Below are 23,808 nucleotides of genomic sequence, written 5' to 3'. Positions count from 1 at the left end.
GCGCCGCGGCGCGAGGCGGGACGGCGCACGCGCAGTGGGGTTGGCGGCTGGGCGCACGCCGAGGAGGCAGCGGGGGCAGCGCAGGAGGCAGGGTCGCGAGCGCGGAGCTCAGAGCGCGGAGCGGGACCCTCGGCAGTCGCCAGGTAACGGCCGCTCTACCGGCGCCGCGCGGCCTCTGCTCGCGCCCTACGACCGGACCGCGCCGGCTCGGGAGGGGTGCGGTGTGGCCGAGGCCGGGCCCTGCCACTTGGGCGCGGACGGGGCGAGAGGAACCGGCGGCGCCCCGCGTGGCCCGGCCTGGTGGCTATGGGCTCCCCAGGCGTCTCCTGTCGCCGCGTTGCCGGACGTGAGCCCTTCCGCCTCCCCGCGGCTTTCGCCGGCGGCCGCGTCGGCCACGCTGCGGCCGAGGGAGGAGGCCGACCAGAAGTCGGTCTTGTTTCGCCGGCTCCTGCTCCAGCCTGTGCGGCCGGGCGGGGTTACAGCTTAGCTTCAGCGTTTCTAGCGGCGTGGGAAGATCGTAGAGTCATAGAATCATAGAATCATCGAGTGGTTTGGGACCTTTACTATCACGATCACCTAGTTCCAATCCCCTGCTATGGGCATAGACGCCTCCCTCTGGACCAGGATGCTCACGGCCCGTCCAGCCTGGCCTTGAAAGCCTCCAGGGAGGGGAGAGCGTTTCCAGTATACGGGGCCGAGCGCTGGTGCTGGTGTCTGAGGAGAGAAACGAACGCACAGCGATCTGTCTTTGGTCTGTTTTTGCTTACTGCGTTTGATGGGCTAGAGAAGTGAACTGTAAAACATTGGGGTTTAAGCTTAGCGGTGTTTTTTTTCTCAGGTCTCAGATTAGGTGGAGTTACGTGAAAGCTCCAGCATTTCTGTAGCTTCTCTGCTAGATTGCCTCCCCTTTCTGTACATTTAAAAAAAAAAACAACAAAAAACAATGAAGTCTTCTGTACAAGGAGAGTGGTTAGGCCCTGGAACGGGCTGCCCAGGGAGGTTGTGGATGCCCCGTCCTTGGACGTGTTCAAGGCCAGGTTGGACGGGGTCCTGGGCGACCTGATCTGAATGTGTGTGTTTGGTGGCCCTGCTAGGCAGGGGGGTTGGAACTACATGATCCTTGAGGTCCCTTCCAACCCAGGTAATTCTGTGATTCTGTGATTATGTGGCTTTGTTTTATGTAGCGCTTGGCATTATCATTCTAAAGTTCTGGAGCAGTGCTGCGACATGCTGATGTAACAAACCTGGAGGAAGTGTGTGTTTGAGTCAGCCTTGTGAGCTCCTACTTCTAAAGCATTCTTAAATTTCTGGATTAAACTTTCAGGCGTAGACAAAAGGAGTGAGGCTAACTCTGGTTAGCAGAGATGGGCATTGCTGCCCTCATCAGGGAAATGAAGCAGGTTAAGCATTGGTTTTTATTGCTATGTGGTTAAGAAACGTTAATGTGTGCTTTTTTTTTTTAAGTATAGTGAAGGAATTCTGCTTTGTTTATCAACTTATGTTTTTTTCCTCCTGGTTATCTATATGTTAGATTTTCTTTTGTGTTTCTTTTTTTAATCATTTTTAAAGCCTGTTCTGTTTAGTGCTTCATTCACATCAGGCTACTTCTTCTACCTTCTGTTCTAATTCTTTCCTTTATTTCTTCAGAAAGCTGACAGATGGCCTCAGGAGTAGTTCCTGCAAGATTGTTCCAGCCATATTGCTGAGTTTAGAAAACCATCTTCTAGTGTCTTTTCCCTCTCAGTAGAGGAGAAACTTTGCTCTATCTCTTACTTTCATAGCCTTTCACATGCTGTCTAACAGTATTTATAGAAATACCTGTTAGCACTGTGGGTTTCTTCTCTCCCATGTCCTCCTGTTGCTGATGCCTGTTTTCCAACCTTAATTTGGATTATGACTTGGTCAAAATCATTAAGCTTCAGTTTTGTTACTTTCTTTATCTTATGAACTGGATAAACGTAAGAGTACAGTGCCTTCTTTTCACCACTTGAAGTCGCTTCTGTATTGGACTGCAACATGGATAATAAAATCTGGGTAGCAAACTTCTACTTTCTTGAAGTATATATCTTATATATATATCTTGAATAGAAAAAGAAAGTTAGAAAAAGGTTTTGCTCATTTTAAAATATCAATTAATCTATAGCTTATTTGTTAAAACCAAACTATATGCTACATAAGCCTTATCCTAGTTTGCTCTTTCTAGTGTTAGTGTTCCTCTCTATCCTTGTTGGTCTCTGCTGCTTTTATAACACTTATATAGGAGAAGGCAGTGATGTACTCTGAAATGTCATCCTTGTTTCTTTCTGTTCACATTCCAGAATGCCAGCACTAAGCTGTAGGTTCTACCAGCATAAGTTTCCAGAGGTGGAAGATGTAGTGATGGTCAATGTTCGATCCATTGCTGAAATGGGTGCTTACGTCAGCCTGCTAGAATACAACAACATCGAAGGCATGATCCTTCTCAGTGAGCTGTCCAGAAGACGTATTCGTTCCATAAACAAACTCATCCGCATCGGAAGGAACGAATGCGTCGTGGTCATAAGAGTTGACAAAGAGAAAGGTACTTGGGGATACTCTGGGCTTTATCAGGACTGAATTCAAAAAGAGAAGTGCGGACAAACTGGGCTGCTTAAGTGTGAGTAGTTTTGCCAGGAGTTCTTTGTGTGAGGCACTTAAGCTAAGTAGACCATCATCCTTGCCATCTGATGTTTATGACCATTTTTCCCTTTGGTAATTGGGTTAATGAAGGTCAGTCACGTCACCAAAGATTTGCTTAAATGGGTACTCGCCAGCTCAGTGTTTGGTCAACAAACTGTAGTGGAGTTTCTTTTTGATATCCGTGCAGATTTTAAGTCCTGACTGAAGAGAGAAAGGTCATCTAACATTGTAGTAGAATGTAATGCTTGCAGTCTGTCCTGTGCCGCAATAAGTGTCTTTGAGTCTTGCCTATAAAATAGATCATATGTATGTAATCGTTACATGCATTCTGTAGAAAGTCACAAATTGAGATCGTGTGGACTCTTTCTGTGCTCTGAATATTTGAATCTTTGACTTTAAAGGGTTTTTTTATATATATATTTTCTGTTTAGGGCATGGTTTTTGGACTTGGTTCTTTGCATGCTAGTGTGGTTTTTACCAAATCTGTGTTCAGTGACAGAGAAAGGGAATCACACATTGATGAAATACGAGGCAAATTTTTTTGAGTTGGGAGAGAAATTATTTTTAAGGCACAAGCCTGCAAGAATACACTAGAATAGTTTCTCTGTTGTAAGCACTTACAGTTGGAAGAATAAGTTGATACCTTAATTTGGATTATGACTTGGTCAAAATCATTAAGCTTCAGTTTTGTTACTTTCTTTAGCAACTAATAGGGACAGTGCAGGCAGTGGGCAAGTCTTGAGCCAGGGCATTTGTTACACCTTTCACATGAAGCAATTACACTTGGTTTGTGCAGTGTCTGACAATTCCAAAATGGTTCTTCCCCGGTAGGTTATATTGACCTGTCAAAAAGAAGAGTTTCTCCAGAGGAGGCAATCAAATGCGAAGACAAATTCACAAAATCAAAGACTGTAAGTTGCTTTTCTATGTTCTGGCACTGTATGCTGCTGTCTTCTTTCCTGAATGATGAAAGTACTTAGACGTAACACAGCATAAGAGATAAAGTCCTATTCTCATTTAATAGGCATACTCTGATTGTCATTTCCCGTGTAATATATAACCAGTCTGCCTGAGTGCTGTGGAAAACTGATTGTTAGGTAATTAATAGATCAAGTGAGGTGACAGTTGAAAATCTGTATTAAAAGGATGGTACTTAAATGCTAGAAATCCAGAAGCATATCCTACTTTAATGCATAAGGCAAATTTTATTGGAGAAGGATGCAGATAGTTTAAGGCATTGCATCTCACTCTTACTGCTCTGTGGTCATAGGTTTCTGAAAGGAATGCTTACTGTTATTTATTAATTTGATTCTGATTTTTTTAATGTACAAGTATACTGAGTCTGTAACAACCTGATAATACTTCATCTGTCAGTTTCTGTGGGATAATTATTTTGACTTTGTAATTGCACAGCAGAAGTTTAGATTAATAAAGTGGTTTTGATGTTTTGTGGGCATGCAGAACTCTGTAATTAATTGTTAAATATAGGGAAAGAGTATTTTGCAACATCATGCAGTATTTAGAGTCCAAACACTGAATCATTGATATTTTTTACAGTGTTTTTATCAACTATTTGGGGTCTGGGTTGTCATCTGCAGAACTCAGGTTTATGCTGCACAAACTGAGTAGGAGTTGGTCGTTATGTGAGAGTGGATAAGTGAGAGGGAGGGTGATTTCATTTTGGGGGTTTTTTTGACTTCCCTTTCATGTTCAAGGTGTACAGCATTCTTCGCCACGTTGCTGAGGTGTTGGAGTACACGAAGGATGAGCAGCTTGAGAGTCTGTTCCAGAGGACTGCCTGGGTATTTGATGACAAGTACAAAAGACCGGGATACGGTGCTTATGATGCATTCAAGCATGCAGTCTCGTAAGAATGTTTTTTCTGTCTTTAGAGATTTATTTCGTAACATATGACAAGGAATTATTTTCTGGAATAGATACATCTTTATTTTTTTAAAGGGTCAATCAGTTGAGAAGAATGTGCTGCTTGAGTACACTTATTGATTTTTGATCTCAGTCTTCCAGTTGCTTAGTGCAGTTATCTCTCTCACTACTTTGTTCAAGTTTCCAATGCTCTTGAGTTGTTTTCTTTTTTATCTCTTTGAAAATCCAATTTTGCCTAAGTTACTCTTCTAAAAGCAGTAACAGAATTTGATATGGATGAATATTGAGGCACTCACTGAAGAATGTTTTTAAGAGAAACATTATTACAAACACTGAGGAGATTTATATGGCAGATGAGCCTGTGATGTTTCTAGTAGAAGCAACAGCACTAATACTGGTTTCTCTGTCAGAATTTATCTGTTCTGAGACTGCATCAGGTGTTCTTGTCATATATAGTTCTATCTGAAGAGATTTCAGCTCGCTGCTCTTTTGTTTGTCGCCGGCTGAACTTTTCCTTTATAAATGCAACAGATTGGTTTGTTAGTTCCTTGCACACCCAAACTGAAAGAGTGAAAAGAGGATGAGTTTAGAGATGGAATTACAAACAGGAGAGTTGGAAACAGTGATTCTAAGGGAGTATGCACCAAGATTGCTTGTTGTTGATATTTTTTATCTGTGATACTTTAATTTACTTTCAGAATGAAGTCATTTGGTTTCTCTCTAAAGATTCTGTAATAAAATTGGCAACAAAATAAATTTTTCAATAAGCACTTCTAGTGCTTATATCAGCGTAACACTAGATGGCAGTGATAAGATGGTAGAAAATCATATTGAGTCGAAGCAGAGCATTTGGCAGTATTTTTCATTAGCTTGAAATCATTTTTTCTTCTTTTAGATAAGAGAAAACAGCTATAGGCCTTAGAGGAGCTGCTTTTTTATTTTCTAATTTCAGAGATATTTGGGATAAAACTAATATGGCAGTAAAGAGAAATGACAGCTTGTGAAAAAATTTTATCCTTTCTTTAGCTGTGAATGTAGCCAGCAGATAGATCTGTCTGTGATCCAGTTACTGTTAAAAATTATTAAATATGTTACTTTGTAGAAAGATGGGAATCTTTCTTTTGTATGAAAACTCAAAAACCTCAGGTTCATTGTGAGTTTATCTTCACATTGGAGGAAACATAAATGGCAAGCAGTTAGATGTGCTTCTCATTCCATATATAGTGTACAAGGCAGAAGACATTACTGTTTTTTTGGTTGTTTCATTTCTTAGACAGAGGAAAGAAGCAGATTGAGTAAACTGTCTGCTTTAAGTGCTTCCATTATAAAATACACTGTAAACAATTTATTTTCTTCCAGTATTTCAGCGTAAATAAGAAGTTTGTGTGTTCTGTTTGCTAATAGATCCACGTGATTCTGTGTAAGAATATTGAAATAATGTCAGAGGTTCATGTTGTGTCATATCTCACTTCAGTACAACTCCTGTACTGTTTCTTGTCTTGGCTCAGAGATCCTGCCATCCTGGACAGCCTAGATCTCACAGAGGAAGAGAGGCGTGTATTGATTGACAATATTAACAGACGTCTGACTCCTCAAGCAGTGAAAATCCGAGCTGGTGAGTTCTTTCCAGATCGTTACTGAATAGATTTTTGACACTGGAAGTAGGCTGTATCTTGTAAACTATAAACTCATTTCAGACTAGTGGCTTGTGGTGCTGAATTTTGAGAGAAGCTGATCTTTTAGAATTAAGCTGTGTTCATTGAGAAGTGATAGCAGAATGTCTATATGGATCCTGACTCAAAGTCCAAGCTTTCCCACTGCTCCCACTCTGCATGTGCAGATTCCTTGGGACACAAAGTAGTTCTAGTATATGCTATCATGTTGCACTGGCACACCAAATACTTCAATATCTTTTTATGGATTCAGTAATAACTATATTTTTTCTCATTATTGAAAGTGTTGAATTCTTTTGTTCCCTGTTAGGGTGGTTGATCTCTGTCAGCATGGCTAGGTCAAATGTCCTGTCCAGTTATCCATAAACAGAGACTATTAGGTCTGACTTTGTTCCAGTTGTATTTCTTGCTGGTTGAGTGCAAACCACTCAGCTGGACATGTTAGTTTAAGCCAAGCCTGTGTGCAATGTGTTCATAAAGTCTGAGCATCTTTGTCTCAGAAGCTCAGTGTTGGTGCAGAACAAGTATGCAGCTCTAGTCTACTTAAGAAGATGCTGTAAAACTGTAGATCTGGCTATACAGCTAACCAAGCAGCTCAAAAGCATATTTGCCATTAAAGATGTAGTCAGTGAGCAGTGTTGTTTTTTTAACTGCATTCAGAAATTGTTTTTGCTCTGCAAGTGTATGCTGAAGAGCAGTAGCACTTATTGATTGCTGTGGAGGGAAGAAAAGGTATTCCGTATCCATGTGACAGTCAAGCTAAAGAGGGGAGCACAGAAAACAAAATCATGAAAATTCTACCTATTATTTTAGATCACCAAGAGTGAACAGAAACTTCAATGATGTGAGTAGGATTTGATTGCCATGAAGAATGGAATTGCTAACATAAACAACACTTGATTTAGCTTTGAAAATAAAGTGCATTTGAAGGGCATGTTCACATGCTTTCTTCATCTTGCCTGTTTTGTTCTGATGGTCTAAGTTTATTTGTAATTCAAGCGTACAAATTTCCCGTTGGCTTACAGTCTCATCCTGAGGCTGGCTGGGGTGTTTTCCTGGGAATGTGTTTGGGATAGCTGAAAATTAGGGTGTTACTTTCAGTCACCTGGGAGGGAGATTAGCTCCTCTGTAGAAGTAACCTCTTGCACCATTGCTACATAGATTTAAAAAAGAAAAACAAAAATCTTTTAAAACTAATTAGGAAATTATAGATGTGACCAAACAAGCCTAGGCCTTCATTTCATTTCCAAATGTTTAGAAAAAGCTATTATTTTTAACTGTATCTTAATATGACTTATCTTCAAAATAGTAAGACACCTCTGTGTTTGTAAGGTGATGTGTTATTGTAGCTGTTGACAGACTTCTGTTGAATTTGTGGCTGTGCACTTTCTCGAGTTTTTATTTTCCTGGTAGATCTTTCATTTTCTTCAGTATCTATTCCTTGATCTCTCCATGTTAAATGTATTACTGTTCTTGAAGAACAATTAAATGCATCACTATTATCCTGTTGAATTTATTGGGCAGGGAGTGAGTGAATATGGGTGCATAATTTCGTATCTAGGATTTTCAAAGCACAATGTAAAATGTTCTAATCTAAAGAACTTAAGACATCTACCTCAACTTACAAGCCAAGAAGTTGAAACATTTCCTCTACTTTGGAAGATACTGAGAGTATCATTGTGAATAAACATTGGTTGCTAAGAAACTTCATTAAAGCTCAGGTTAAAAAAAAAAAAAAAAATTAAGTTTCTACAGCTTCTGATAACTTTGAAGTTTTTTTTAATTGCTATTAATCTGTCCTAGATATCGAGGTTGCATGTTATGGTTATGAAGGCATAGATGCAGTGAAAGAAGCTCTGAGAGCAGGATTGAACTGTTCCACAGAGAACATGCCCATTAAAGTAAGTGTCTGTCTTAACCATGAAATCCAAAGCAAAGTTTTCAGTACTGTGCAGTTGTCACAGTCACATAGCTGAGGGAAGCTGTGTCCTTGCTTCCTAGTTCTCCTGTCTAGCACATGCACAAGACTTCCTTTCTGCTGTGTGATCCCAGTTGTTCCTGTGACTGTGCTGTGGCTTTTCAAGTTCATTCCAAGTTCAAGAAGCTGTTTTTATTCTCTTCAATTAATTAATGTCTACTATTTGCATACTACATACTTACTGTTCCTTTATATAGCCTTATAGCAGGCAGGGAGCAAAAAACTTTCTTTTCAGAAACAAGACTTTGTAAGAAAAGGAATATTTTGTCCACATGTGTTTGGTAGAAGGGCTGCTCGTACCTAGGTATAAACTTTCCACACCAAACACTGTAGGTTATTCAGTGTGCTACTACTGAGTGTTTTGAAAAGTCTTACAAGTGCTTGAAAATATTTCCTTACAATGATTTTTTTATAACAAAAGAAACAATGTACTCATCCAGTTGTCTTCATAAAAAAAAGAAAACAAAAAACAAAGAACACCTACTGGTTGTCACAATCTTCTAATTGAAAAATCAGTGGTAGACTGCTTCAATGGTGTGGGAGTTGGTGTTCTCAACGTTATTTGTCTGAATGAGCATAATATGTAGGAATAATTGGTTTTTGTACTAGGAATTAGACAGTCTGTGTGGTTTTTTGTGTGTGCTATTTTTTTCCAAGTTACACATGCTTTCAGAAACAGCTTTTGTAATGGGAAAACGTTTATTTTCTTCTACTGAGCGTGTTTTACTGTTGTTTATTTGGTTTTCTTTTCCTCCCTATGATGTGCAACAGATCAATCTGATAGCTCCTCCTCGATATGTGATGACTACTACAACACTGGAGAGAACTGAAGGACTCTCTGTTCTGAATCAAGCCATGGCTGTCATTAAAGAGAAAATTGAGGAGAAGAGAGGAGTCTTCAACGTGCAGATGGAGGTGAGAACACTTTGCATTCTAGAATGTAACTGATTTACTGCATAATATTTTGCAAGTAGAGTAAGATCTGTAGCACTAGGAGGAGTTTGAGCAAAAGGCATTAGGGAACTTGGAAGAAAAAATGAAGCATAAAGTTCAGTATTCCTGAAATAATCGAATGACCAGAAATTCTATGCTTCTTCTGTTTTATCAAACAATCTCTGGATACACATTTTATTTCTTGATCTAGGATCAGAACCGCCAACCATAAATTTCTTTTCCTTCTCAATCTGCAGACAGTGCTTTTTAATTGTTTTTCCTGTGTGTTTTTTTTTTTTGTTGTTGCTGTTGTTTTTTTCAGCCTAAAGTTGTTACTGACACAGATGAAACTGAGCTTGCAAGGCAGTTGGAAAGACTGGAGAGGGAAAATGCTGAAGTGGACGGAGATGATGATGCTGAGGAAATGGAAGCAAAAACCGAAGATTAAATACTCTGGGATATTTAGAAGAGAAAGCATATGAAAAATTGGAGACCCCATTGCAAACACTCTGGACTAAATGTTTCCAGTATTGAAAGCTTCAAATGCAAATACTTGAAGTATGTTACTGGTTTTAAAAGACCAATAAAGCATCTCCTACGTAACATTTGATGCAGCAACTTACAAATTGAATCCTTCAAAAGAAAGGTGCCAAGTCATATTCCAGACACAAATCTCACGACCAGAGGGAGGCTGCAGCTCCATGTTTAACGCTTACATACATAACAATTCCAGATTGGTGATTGCAGCTCAGTTAATGATGTCTTCTATAAGCACGAAAACCACACAGGTTTAACAGTTCTATACAGGATGCGTTTGAGAAATATCCAATAAAGTTCTGGGCTATGTAACCTCAAGCTTCTTTTTTTTTCTTTATCTTTTGTTAAATTGCCTGGAGAGCTATCATCAGTTGGTGATTCCACTGTAACAATGAAAAGGGAATGCTGAAAAGGGCTTCCTTGTTTAAAATCAAAGGCAAGAAGTAGTGGAATCGTGTTTTCTTTTGTTTTTTACAGGTTTGTTGACGTAGATTTCTTTAGCGGAGTATTTTTCTTCTGCGTTTAGGTACTCAGATCTTACAGCTTCAGTAAGTATAGTTGATAACAAATATAATTACTTTGTTCCTGTATGTGAATATAGCAGGAGCTTTAATGAGTTTATTCATACTTCAAAATAGATAGTGCTGTATTCTGAGCTAACTGTTGCATGACCTTCCAAGTCCGTGTATGCTAAATCTAGCTTACGCTAGGCTGAACTGTTTATCTCCTCAAAAGAGGAGAAACAAGATGGGCTTTCCATGCAGTGGGGAAAAAACCTCCAGTTTGCCCTTGACTGTGGGAATTGAGGGGACAGTTCTTTTTAAAAATGAAACTTGTTCAAATTGCTGATTTTTTTTCATGTATTTATTTTTTTTTCATAGTTGTATCCTATATTGCACATCGTTTTTCCTCCTTTTGTGCTGTTTCAGGAGTAAATGCATGAGAAAATGCATTTTAGATGTTAGGACAGCCTTGTCATAGTTTGAAGTTGTATTCTATGTATCTGATAACTTTCTGGTTTTCTTCCTCAATTCACTAGAACAGTGAATTGACCTCTGTTACTCGCAGCACGTGAGTACTCTGACAAAAGAACAGAGTATTTAAGAAGTGAAATATCTTCCTGTGATCTGCATACCGAGGTAATGCTGTGAAAAATCACATTGAAAATGAGCCAGCCTTACTTGTAATAGTGTTAGCAAGGGATTACATTTAGTGTTGCCTTTAGGAGCTATTTTGCTGTGTGTTTCTGCCAGTAACTGACTGGATGTGTTGCAGTAGCTGGAAGGAGGAGCTCTGACGTGGCTGATGTAGGGCTGTTAGCAAGGTACCTGAGGCAGCACTGAGAGCGCAGCTTCATTCTACTGCGTTGGTTTGCATGTTGGTGCCTTGGGTGGTTGAGTTGAGGATCCTTAGCACTTGTTTCCTTCTGTCTTGGCCAGTCTGTTTGGCGTGTCTGTGTGTTTGCCTATCAAGCACTTTGGTAAGTGTTGTGGGATTTGTGTGTGAAAATCTTTGTATAACATGAAGTCACGTGTTCCTGTTGTTCATTAGCATCTATGCTGCCTGCTAAACTGTCAGTGTAGGACTGAAGTCTCTGCTACAGTGCTCATTTAGTCAACTGAAGGGGAAGGTATGATGTAACTGTAGCATCAGATGTGAGGATCTCAGCTTGATTTTCATATATCAAATAAGTTTTCTAAGTTTGGCAACTGGAAAATAATTTTGCTTAGAGAATCCTTTAAGGAGTCATTAATACAAAGAAACACAAATGTTAGATGGGATAAGCACACCATCTAGTAATGCAGTCCTTTATCCTGTTTCTCATTAGAGGAAGTAGGAGGCTGCTAACGGAGGAGTGCCCAGCTTTCTTGGGATGGTTGTATTTTGTTTGGCTCTCAATAGAGTGAAAATTCCTTGCTTTATTCTTGTTGGATTCTGGCCTTCATTATTTTTCAGATGCAGTGGAACTGGCATAATGTTCTTTGTAGCCAGATCTGTGTTTAATTTCTCATAGATTTTTGTGGTCCAGAGAACAGACAGCTAACAGCCGTTTTAAAACACGGCCACATTTATACAGTTAATTTACAAATGCTCTTGCATCAGAATACTCATGAAAATCTGCCATCTTCCACTTCCATCTAGAAATGTTTCTTTTTTTTCCCCCACTGTATTTCATCCTTAATCCACTCAAGCAACTGAAGATGTAGTGGCATCCTACACCAGGGAGCAAAGTCTCAGCATTTTAAGAAACTGTTTGGGAAAATCTCAAGTATGTAATCCCCCGATGTGACACTGTTCACACTGTAATATGCAATGGGAACTATAGAGCATGCAATGGGAGAAGTCCTTCCGTTGGGTTCTCCTCATCCTTTGCTTGTTGGGAGAGTAAACGGGAGGCACCAGTAATAAAATAAAGCAATCTGTGTTTACCTTCAATTATGAGCCTGTGATCCTGAAGCTGCAGCCATTCCTGGTCATCCTAATGCAAACTCTATAGGATACGATGTATTTTGTGGTCACTTGGAATGGAAAAAATTATCTGCCACTCAAAACACATGGAAAACACTGTTTGGATAGATCTGAGGAAACAAATAGTCCTTATTGAAAATCATTTCAAGTTCTGCCACAGGCTTAGTTTTTTATAGCTTTCTAGATTTATATGGTTCAAAGCTCGTCCTTTTCTCCTGAGAGACTTAAATGCTTGAACTTGCCTTCCCGGCACGTGCCTCAGTATGACAGGCACATGCTATAGTGTGATCTACTGACCCATTTCACAGAGTGTGACCCTTTTCCTACAAAGCTGAGAGATCTGTTATTACTCAGCCTCAGGGAGCAATCTATCTCAGGGACAGTTGGTTAGCCTTGCATAACCTCTACAGAATGGGGAGGGTTGCGTACGTGCGTATTACAAATATCCCAAGTATCAAAGAAGTACTTCCAAGTGTTAGAAGTAAGCAAAGGCTCCCATTTATCAAAACTGCACGATATGGATCCTGTTGCTTGGTGACCAGCTGGGGCGGGGGGGGGGGGGGGGGAGGATTTTACTTCACCATTCTTTGTCAGTTTGACAATATAATTCATTGTTAGTGGTAATTTTGCTGAGATACATCTGTAGGGCTGCGGGTGGTCTGCATGCTGGAAAAAAAGAAGTGCTCACTCAGAACTTGAACCAAGGCTGATTATTGTGTAATTCTGAGATCACTGTCTGAGCCAGAGCAATCTGCAAGCTCCTGCCTGTCCTCACCAGTATGGAATGACTTTCCCCACCTGGTTACGGGCTGCCTGCAGTAACAAGCTGAACAATGTGAAGGCAAACCTCAAGTACAGTGTGCTGGAACATGGTATTCCTGGGGCCTGTTACATAAAGCATGCTGGTCTGGGAAACAAATGCGATATCAGTATGTTGTTTCTACCTTGATTCAATGCTGCTTTTCCTTAACTCAGCGATGGTAGCATCTTCAAGTGCCCGCTTGGATGAATAGTGCATATACTTTCTGTTACTGCCTGAAGCTTAACAGCTGTGGGACAGTGCAGATGTGTAGAGGGTTAACTTTAATTCTGATATACAGAGAATTTAGTGACATGATGTTGTTCTCTGCTTTTCCGCTGACTACATCAGTTTTATTCCCAAGATTATGCTGAATGCAACGCTTTTGTGTATGCACCTATGCATGTGAATACAGGTTGTTCTTAAAGAAAAAAAATAGTTCAGTTCCTTTGTGCTTAAAGGCCAAAAAAACAAACAAGCATTTTTCTTTATGAAAATTTACACTGATATATTTGAAAACACCACATACCTGCAAGTGAAACTGATCCTCTGCGTGTCCTGTTAAGTTCACTGCATTTGCTTCAGGCAGTCTGAAGAGCAAACTGGGATCTGGCCTACACAGTGGCAAACAGTACGGAAGGATCTGCTCACTTCAGGGTGGGTTCCTGCTTTTGAGATCTCAGTCAGCATTTTTTTTGCTTATATGGAATTTTTGGTTTTTAACTTTGATTAGCAGTCAGTTTCCCACTGTAATTCTCATGATTTATGCAGGGCCATTGTTTGGGTGGTCTTTAGTACGTTATCATGATTAACACCTTCGTTGGTATCTCCTTTTTCCTTCCTTGGCAGAAATGTAATAAAAAAATAAGATAATGACTTGCTTAGTCCATTTCCTGCATGCATGAAAGTGTGACCAGCAGTCTGAGCAGAGTGCAAACACAACAGAGCTGCTTGAGAGAATGTGGCTGACTGAAGAACTCTATTTTTATTCTCTCTTTTTTTTTTTTTTATTTTTTTTTTTAATGCATAGCAACGGGTGCTCTGTTATGCTTTGTGGTGCAGTGCGTCATGCTTCTTATCACAGTCTGTACCTTTATCTGCATTCATCACCTCCATTTGGCTACGAGTCAGGAAATGCTCACGGTACAGCAGACTGTACGCTGCAGCTGTCTGAGATACTGTTATACTGTTACTCATTTTGACTGACTTCATCAGGACCGATCAAACACGCTTGTCGTGTCTGGGGTTTTAAAAAGTGAAATAATGCTCAGGCACAAAAAGGCACTGTTTCAGAGGTTTTCCAGAGTTTCGAGAGGTCACTGCACAGTGTTTGCCAATCAAACTGTTGTTCTGAAAACCCAAGCAATTGCTTCCACAGCAGTTTAGGTTGTTAAGTTGAAGTACACCCGTATTCCTAACTACGCCTACATGTCCAGCGACCATTGAAAGCAGGGCGGGCTTTAGGAGACTTTGGGGCTTCTTCAGTAAAATAAATTTGTCAAAGCAGTTTATTTAGGTTTGTAAAGTTCTCCTTGTGCTCGCTGTACCTGGTACACTTGGGGTGCTCTGATCTATAGCAGCCTTGAAGATACACTTATTAGATGAGGCACTTAATTCCATGGAATAGCTTTGTCTGAAATGTTGAGGTGCAGTTCTATGGTGCTGCTTCTTCCCCCATGCGGTCCCCGTGTCTCACCTCATTTGCCTTGTGAAGCTGCTGCCTGTGTTGGCTTACTCACCGCAGGGTGGTTTTTTATTGCTCTGAATTCAGTGAAATTCCTTTGAGATCCTTTTCAGACCTCCCTTTGTTTCTCTCCCCAGAGGGCAGGTAATGCACCAGAGCCAGCTCAATGTTTAACTAACATCTCATAGGTGGGAAGAAAGTGAGAAAGGGATGGGAGCATACGTCACAGTGGAGGAGGAGGATCACGGAGAAAAATGAGCTCTCCTCAGCTCCAGGCGTGCAGAGGAACGGGCTGCCAGGGCCTGGGTGCTTCAAGGCAGGAAGAAGATCTGCTCTTTGTGGACCGTGATGGAGGAGACCACTGGAGTCCTGAAGGAGGGCTTCCTTGTCAAGCGGGTAGGTGCTGTGACCTTCTTTGCGCTGTTCCCTCCATAGGGAAAAGCAGCCTCTGAAGGACCTGTTGGTGTGGGTTTGGGGGCTCCCCTAGGCTCCTATAGGCCCTGACTGGCCTCCTGCGAGTTCCTTGTGCTAGGTTAGACCAGAGGGGAGGGAGATATCAGCATGGCTCAGTTATCAGAAAATTGGGCACACCTCTGCAAAGAGCACACAGAAATATTGCCTGGCAAAGGCTACGTGGCAGTAGGGAAGTGGCCATGGGAAGGCTGGACGGAGGCGTTGGACAGTCTCCTCACACAGCTTGTGCCTTCTTTAGCGGGCGCTGAGCAGGGTTTGCTGTTCTGTATGGGAGGATGGGGAACAGAATGTCCTTTTTTAAGAGGATGAGAGCAATACGAATATAGGAATGCGTCCTAAGCAGCTACTTTCTTCTACAACTCCAAGTTCCAGTGTAAGAGATGAGAAAACAACTGGACAGTGTGACAGGTTTCAGCCTTCCCCACTACTTCACAGAACCGAGTCAGCCATGGCAGGGACACCAGGGGGCACTGAGCAGCCTTCAGAACAAAGGCTCAGTGACTAATACGGTCTTTGCACAATCCAAGTGCAATTCAAAGGTTTGTTCAAAGCTTTGCCACGCCTTAGGAAATGCTTTTCTGCACTACGTGTCAGCACTTCTGGTGCTCACGCGATGGTAATCCTTGCCAGGATCTGTGCTGCTGGGACTGCTGCGGGCCACGTGCGGTCTGAGCTGCTCCTCAATACCCCTTCCATGGAGCAGGAGGAGCAATCCCAGCTCCTGCTCTTGTGTCCAAGCTATGGTCATGCTCTGTGGCTCTTACATGCCTACTGGATTTGGGATGGGAAAGAAAGGCACTGTATCTGTGAGAGGAACGGGGCATTGTCAGTATGCTGAGCTGAAACTACCAGAAGTCTGTGAAATTGGATAGGAAAGAGACCAGAGAGAGGATGAATAAGGGAAACTGAGGGAGGAGGGAACAAGCATGGGAAGAGATTTGGAGAAAAATAAGAAAAAAAGGGATGTGATCAGGTAAAGGAAGATTTCTTAAGGAGAATGGAGTTGATACAAGGAGAAAGGCTCAGTGAGTTAAAAATGACTGAAGTAAGTATTGTAGTGTTCTGTACTTCCAAAGTAAAATATGTGAGAGTCAGATAAGGTTAAAGAAAAAGAGAAATACCACCTCCTGAAAAAGAGGAAATCTCCAGAAAGGAAAGAGTGATAAAAAAGGAAAGACAGCCAAGGGTATTTGCAACAGGTGAGAAAGACTATGAAGAAGGTGAAGGGAAGAACAAAACCAAGCTAGATAGTCTGTGTTTAATATAGACTCAAAAGCATTAGATCTAATGTGCTTTGGATTTTAGAGACTTGTTATGCTTCCTTTATTGGAAATTGCTGAGCTTCTCTTTCACTCATAGCAAGTTAAAGGGGTCTGATTCCTGTCACGACCAGACCTTCTATATTCCTTCCTCCTGGCAGTGCCTACTTCTCCCAGCCTCAGAGCTTCCTATGCCCAGCACTTCGCCTGCAGTCCAGGATGCTCCCTCACTCACAGAAAGGCAGCCAGCTCCTGGCTGGGCCTGACCCTCAGAGAGAACTGAGCCTGCCGGTACCCCACCTCACTCATCGTGCTCTCCTATGTACTATTTTACTTGCGCAAAAGGCAGCTGGGGGCTGTTTACAGTGAGGAAAAAGGAGGTATTTTATTCTGTATAACCTAGAATGCATCTGACAGCAGCCTTCATTCAGTCTTTTGCCAGTAAAGAGAAAAGCTCCTTTGCAGGAAATGGTAGCACAGGGAGTGTTTCAGCCCAGGAGGCTGAGGTAGGCAGCCTCCCAGTAGCAACATGAAGGGATGCAAGGACCAGGCAAGCCACATTTCTACACTCACTCTGTGATTTTGTGTAAATGGAGCTGTGTAATTTCGTTACTAAATATATGTATTTTAGGGAGAACAGGACTCACAACAACTTCTCATGGTTCTTTTCAGTTTGTTGTTGATGTATGGTATTTCACAAAAAAGAAGGAAAAAAACATTTTTCCAATGCTTGTGTTAATATGTGAATTTCTTCCCCTCTAGGGACATATTGTTCATAACTGGAAAGTAAGATGGTTCGTTCTGCTACAGGATAAGCTGCTGTATTATAAACTGGAAGGAGGCAAGAAGGAGTCTTCTCCAAAGGGCAGGATCCTTTTGGATGGCTGCACTATTACTTGTCCATGTCTGGAATACGAGAACAGACCGGTATGGTTGGAAACATGTATCCCTCCTCCTGACACTCACTTTCTAATTTCTCCCTTACCTTTCCCCTCCTCTTGATTTCTTTCACTTTTGCAACCATATCACTGAGGTATGTATTCCAGGAGTAGGTGCAGCCAAAAGCAAACAGCCATTTGCAATGTAACCAGGACTATAAATTAACTCTTTCCTTGTGTCTTTGTCATCCCTTCTGCTCAAATCTGGGGAACATTCATCAAAACAAAGTCTGTCCCATGCACACTGGAACAAATGCATCAACCTAAGAGTGTGCAAACAGTGGACATAAGCAGCTCAACAAAACCTGAGGAGGACTGGGAAAAAATGGCAGCTCATCACCTCAGTAATTGCCCTAAACCCAGCTGTCTCCATGGAGTGCTCCTGGCCATTTCAGGTTCCCTTTTCCACTCAGTGGGACTTCAGTGCTGTGGAAAGTTTCCAGCAGAAAGGCTGTGAAAGGGAAAGTGCCTTCCGTGTTTCTCTGCTCACCAGTGGGTGACACAGACCTCTCCGGAGTGGGGCCAGAAGGAAATGACTCTGTAAATTGTTTGCTATTTCAGCCTTTCTCATGGCAGAATGATCCTAGAGAGAGCCTGTAGTTGCTCAGAAAGCAGAGATCTGGATGTGAAGGCTCTGGGGTCAACAGAATGCTGCTATGTACTCTGGAATCTGGGCGATGTGTTCTCTTCCAAACTTGTGCTCCATGCATGAAAACCATGCTTGTAACTGAAAACTCAGGGCTTTAGGGGGAAAAATGTTTTCTCTCCCCAAAACAGAGCTGTGCCCAGCATCCTTCAGGTCAATAGTTTCTTGCTATCACCCAGCTGGGATGCCGTAACACACCAATTTCTTTTACTCAGACTGGTGGTGAAAGAAGCAAAATGCAAGTGAAGAACAAAAGCTAAACATTGTTACTGCTTTGCACTTCTCTCTTTGCAGTTACTTATCAAACTAAAGACAAAAACCAACACAGACTATTTCCTTGAATGTTGCTCTAGAGAAGAGCGAGACTCTTGGGCTTTGGACATCACTGGAGCTATTCATGCTGGTCACCCAGTACAGGTGCAAGAGCTTCACAGAATGAAGAACTCTTTCAAACTGCTAGAGAACATCAGCCTCCAGTAAGTGTTCATGGTTTCTTCTTCCATTGTTGCTGTACTCTGCAAAGCACCTGAGCCACTGGATGGGATGGTGAAGGAAAGCTTCTCTCAGCACAGATCTGCTCCTTCATCACCAGGAGTGTCTACATTGGCTGCTCCCTCTGGGTTTGCACACACTATAGCTGAGGCATGGGAATGCACTTTTTCCTGACCCTGATATTTGGATGTATGGAGATTCTGCACAGGCATGTCACTGCTGGCTTGAGGGCTACTCAGCTGCAGAGATATTCACGCTGGGGTGATCTGTTATCTTGGAAGTTGTAATGTCACAGAAAGACTGAGAGATGACTTTGTACACGCCATGGTGGTAAGCTTACAGAGCTGACAGCCACCAGAATCCAGGCTAGGATTTTTAGGGTACACCATGTTAAACAAGAGTTTCTATTAGGGTATAGAAAACTGGCATTAATTTAATTTAATTTGTGTTGAGAAAGTATATGAAATCTGGCTCTGGCTCAGTTTGAAGTGTTTTAAAATGAAGGACACATTATAAAGCATCCTGCTTAGTGTTCTGTATTGGGAGAATAAAGTTTTTCTACACCACACTTAGCACTAAGGGTCAGAGAGGTATGTAGGTTGTTTCACAGCTTTGTGCTGGTAATCTTCAGGGCAGCCTAAGCACGGAGAGAAGCATGTGACAATTTCTGCCCATCTTTCTACTTATGCAACTTTGTCCTATGTACTGTTTTACAGCCACATAGTGGATAAAATGCGTGACAGCAGTAGTGGAATTAAGCTGACCCTCAATGTGGAACAAGGCAATAGATACAAAGAGACCTTCACAGGTATGCCTGCTGCCTCACCTCTGACATGTTGCAGGGACAAGGGAGACGCGGCACTGCTTTCGTGGTGGGATCAGTTATGGCCCAGTTGAAGGTACTGATGCAGCTGAATTGTCCAACGTCTCTTTTCTCTTGCTCATTGGATATATGGAAGCACAGCACACAGAGGACCCCTCACTTTTGCCACCCCTACCCTTCCCTGACAGCCTTTGTGACGATCCCGAAGTGTTTCAGCAAAGGAAGGCTTGTAAGGCAGAAGACCATTTATCTGCCCTTGGAAGAGCGTGTTCCCTTGGTCTGAGAGCTGCCTTTCTCCCCGCAGGTTCCGCTCTGGTGGACTGGCTCATCTCCAACAGCTTTGCCGTGTCCCGGTTTGAGGCTGTCACCCTGGCCTCTATGCTGATGGAGGAGAACTTCACCAAGCCCGTGGGGGCACGCAGCACCGGGGCCACGCGATACAGTGACCTCTCTGAGCAGTTCCTTGATGACTCCACAGCACTGTACATGTTTGTAAGTGATGGGCTGCCAAGTGGCAGCTCCTCTGCCCTTTGTCATGTGCTTGATCTGAGGCAGCGGTAAAGGGGACGTGCACAGCATGCACCCGTAGGCAAAATATGCAGGTGTGAAAATAAACAGAAGCAGAAGCTTCAGGCTTTCAGACATTTAGTACTGAACTTTTGCTGGAAACAAACAACTGCAGGGATACAGAGAGATCTACAAATCAAGTAATTTGGTATTAAAAAAGGTGTAGAGCAGAATTTGCTTGGGAAATAGTAGCTAAAAGTAGATAAAATGCAGAATCTTGTACTTAAGAGTGTATTTAGATGAAAAACAAACATGAAACCATCTATTCTGTGCTTGCAGGCTGAGACTGGTAAGAAAATGCTCAATTCCAAGGAAGAGCTACAATTTAACATCTCCGAATTAAGTGGCACAATTGTGAAGCAAGGATACTTAGTGAAACAGGTAAATACAGTCTTTGAACTATCACTTGGAAGCAAGAAAAAGGACAGCTGTTACAGCTCAGTGGAGAATGAATGTGTTTCAGGAGCACAGCCGTGGAGTTGTGTCCCACAGAGTGCATCTTACCTACCATCATGAAGTGGAGAGTATCTGGTTATAAATATATAAGTTATGGAACTCGCTGCTCTGGCAGGATTAATTGGATATTCCGTACGTGCTGAGTGTATACTGAAAGGCATAAAGCAACAATCAAGAGTCCCACGCAAATTCCACCAGAGCTGTTACAGTCACACCAGGTGGATTCACTGTTCCTCTGGTTTAACCCATCCTGTGGGGATTTTCCAAGCAGCCACAGTATTCTGGGGACCATGACTGAATTCCAAAGCTGAGCAATTCGATTTTAGCATGAAGTGGACATTAACTTACGAGCAGTCACTCAGACACTCACACAGATGCTCTAGTGGGGGTGAGTCCTATTTTTTTTTCCAGGCACAATTACCTGTCCATGGTAATTGCTTATGTGATCCCACACTTAGAGGTGAGCAAGATGAGGACCAATCCCTCTGGTTCACGGCAGAACACAGCCAGCCACAGAGGGATCCCCACCTGCACTGCACAGTCACATCAAATTTGAAGTTAAGAGCAGAGCTGTTATGTAATCTCTTGGTCCTTTCACTCTTCTTTCTCAATTCTCAGCACAAGAAAGGAATAAGAAAACATTAAAGAGGAATATGAATAAGGAATAAGAAGGAGGTTAAGCAGAAAACCCTGGGAGTTATTAAGATGTCAAAAAAAGCTTTTTTCTCTGTTGGCTGCAAAACATCTGTTTTTCAGCACCCTATTAAGGCTGCCCAAACAGCCTGCAGGAAAATGGCCATTGCAGGTTGTATGTCCTGTCAGTAACATTAATTCTTCCATTTTGTAGGGACACAAGAGGAAAAACTGGAAGGTGAGGAAATTTGTTCTGAGAGCTGATCCTGCTTTCTTGCACTACTATGACCCCACCAAGGTATGTGAGCGGGGAGCTGATACCCTCAGAAATCCTCTTGCAGACCTAAATATCATAATGAAAATACCACACAATTATGTTGTAAATATTTCTCTCTCCCAGATCTCCTCCTGGGTTCTTCTGTTGATTTCCTGAGGAATAAGGCCTCACTGGCCTTACCTTTGGAGTTGCCCCTGTATGATTCTCTGTCCCTGCGTCCCCTGCCTACCTTTTCTCCATTGAGATTCCTTTTCCTTAGATGTAGGGCAGCAACCTTGGGGTTACTCTTTTGCTGTACACACAGTCTGTGACAATGCTCCTGCAGGGATTCTTCCTGGGCTGTAGTCTTTTTGGACTGGCATTCCATCACTTGAGAGCAACACTGGGATTTCCTCTGTTCTTTTTATATCCTTGAATAGGGTTCCCTTGATCTCAAGGTATTTACAAGAATTTCTGCCACTCAAATTTAAATTTGCTCAAGGTGTAGGAAAGTTTATTATTTTATCTTCATGGATGTTACATCCATGTTACATGGAAGAGAGAGAGTGAGCTAGAAGGGCATGTGGATCCATCAGTCCCAGTCACACAGGGTACCACAAAGCCCATCAGAATACTAAGATGAACATGTACAGGAATGTTCTATGTGATTTATAAAGGAAACAAATGGAGTAACAGTTTTAGATTTTATGGATCTGGTTCACCTTTTTTTTCCCCCCCCTCCCTGTTCTTTTGAAGTGTGTGGGGGGGTTGTTTTTTGTTTCTTGTGGTTGCTTTTTTTTCTTGTCATTCATTTGTTTGCTTACATTGCAGCTTGCCCTTGCAATGCTATACAATCAGACTGCAGAGTCTGAAGTTCAGGCATAAGATCCTTTCATCTTACAAAGGAAAACAGATTTTTTTTCCATACAAGCTCAGTGAAAAGCTGCAAGCTAAAAACTTGCAGATATTTTTTGTTTGTTTTAATATGGGTTGTTACTGATAAAACTGCCTAAGTTTGAAATGTGATTGTTAACCTGCCTTTAGTGCTTTTAAATTAGTCTCCACCATTCTCAGCTATAGCAGAGAAATGTCTGAGGCTGAAACAAAATAGCAATGCACCGCGTTACATGTTCTGATTTTTGTGACTTGAACGTTTTATATCCAGAAAGACCGGTGTTGCATCCCTACCTCCATAAAATAATTGGTGTACTCTGGGAAATGATTCTAATGATGGTACTTTGCAGCTCAGTCTCATCTCCTTTTGTTGTGTTTTTGTTTGTGTTTTTGTTTGTTTAATTATTATCAGGAAGAGAACAGACCAGTAGGTGGATTTTCTCTTCGTGGCTGTCTTGTCTCCGCTCTGGAGGACAATGGAGTCCCAGCAGGTAAAGAGTGAGCCTCTAGACTTTGCTACATATGTGCTTATGTGATAGCATTACAGTTGCTGGGAGTGGTCTGTTGTTTGGCTGGCTGTACAAACACTGGCTAGCATTTCTCCTCCCCTTGCAAGGGAGAGAAACTGTGCCATCAGGAGTCCCCACACTGCTGGGCTGGGCAGAGGGGATGTTGTTTGTTTTGGTTTGGTTTTAATTGTTTCTGCATATCTTGAGTGTTCCTTTTTTAATGAACTTTTCTTATTGAGGTGATGCATGAGAGAGCTCAAGGAACGCATTATTATTCCAGAGTTAACAGCTAAAGAGGAAATGTCTTTTTGGATGTTACTGAACTCAAAATCTTGAGAAAATCCCTGATGCTGTCTTTTTTTTTTTTTTTTTTTTTTATGTCCTCTCATTTGGATCTGCTCGAATCCAGATTTAGAAAAGACAGAATGGCCTTAGCTGTCTTATCTGTAATGAAATGGAGAGATCTGACACCTTAATTCACTAAATTAAAATTCTTCCATATCAGGAATTTTCACCTGCTGCAAAGCTGTTCTCTGTGCATTTTCCTAACCTGTCACTTTTTTTTTTTTCTCTGTAGGTGTGAAGGGCAATGTGCAAGGCAACCTCTTCAAAATAATCACCAAGAAAGACATTCATTATTATATCCAGGCCAGCTCCAAGGCAGAGCGAACAGAATGGATTGAGGCAATCAAACCACTGACATGAATAAGATGGACTCCATGCCAAGGAATGTCACATTTGTGACATTCTGGGAGTGATGGTTGTTTTTTTTTTTCCTTAGACATTATATTTTTGTTATGTGTGTTGTCATAGCACCTGGCAATTCCTGACAGATCAGAATCCCAGGTGGCTAGGATCACACAGATCTGGAAGAATTATGGTCTAACCAAGAGACAAAGAACAACAAGTGGTTACAAATAAATCACACTTTACAAGGACTTTACATCTTTCAAGATGGAAGAAAAAGAATCTCTTGTCTGAGTATTCAGTCTACATGTGACAGATTCAGACTGTGCTTTATTCTAAAGCAAAAAATGTCTTGCTCCTTTCTCCTTTATAAAGGGGCTTATAAACTTAACTAGTTCAGACAGACTGAATCAAGGTGAATGAACTGAGTCACAGTCATGAAAGACCCTGATGTCTGAGTCTGTCTTTCTTGATACACCGTGATAAAACCTTGCTCAAGCTTAGCTCTGGAATCATTAAACATAAATCACAAAAAAAAAAAGTTCAGTGCATTTGATTC

General features: G+C 41.7%; 2 protein-coding genes across 2 annotated transcripts; both read left to right on the top strand.

Moving 5' to 3' along the window:
- The first annotated feature begins 51 nt into the window (after positions 1 to 51).
- On the top strand, positions 52 to 9,975 carry EIF2S1 (eukaryotic translation initiation factor 2 subunit alpha). Its single transcript, XM_042814576.1, has 8 exons — positions 52 to 143; positions 2,319 to 2,560; positions 3,490 to 3,569; positions 4,374 to 4,525; positions 6,051 to 6,157; positions 8,019 to 8,116; positions 8,965 to 9,108; positions 9,449 to 9,975. Exons 2-8 carry the CDS (start codon positions 2,320 to 2,322, stop codon positions 9,572 to 9,574), a joined length of 948 nt encoding a protein of 315 aa, XP_042670510.1. The 5' UTR covers positions 52 to 143; position 2,319; the 3' UTR covers positions 9,575 to 9,975.
- A 4,835-nt stretch (positions 9,976 to 14,810) lies between these two features.
- On the top strand, positions 14,811 to 23,795 carry PLEK2 (pleckstrin 2). Its single transcript, XM_042814991.1, has 9 exons — positions 14,811 to 15,011; positions 17,111 to 17,275; positions 18,227 to 18,408; positions 19,141 to 19,232; positions 19,552 to 19,739; positions 20,094 to 20,195; positions 21,118 to 21,201; positions 22,466 to 22,544; positions 23,140 to 23,795. Exons 1-9 carry the CDS (start codon positions 14,964 to 14,966, stop codon positions 23,265 to 23,267), a joined length of 1,068 nt encoding a protein of 355 aa, XP_042670925.1. The 5' UTR covers positions 14,811 to 14,963; the 3' UTR covers positions 23,268 to 23,795.
- Positions 23,796 to 23,808: the final 13 nt, after the last annotated feature.

Source organism: Centrocercus urophasianus, unplaced genomic scaffold, assembly GCF_019232065.1.
Source record: "Centrocercus urophasianus isolate 14NV4802_14NV808 unplaced genomic scaffold, USGS_Curo_1.0 seq_14, whole genome shotgun sequence".
NCBI lineage: Eukaryota > Metazoa > Chordata > Aves > Galliformes > Phasianidae > Centrocercus > Centrocercus urophasianus.
This window is presented reverse-complemented; position numbering and strand designations above follow the sequence as displayed.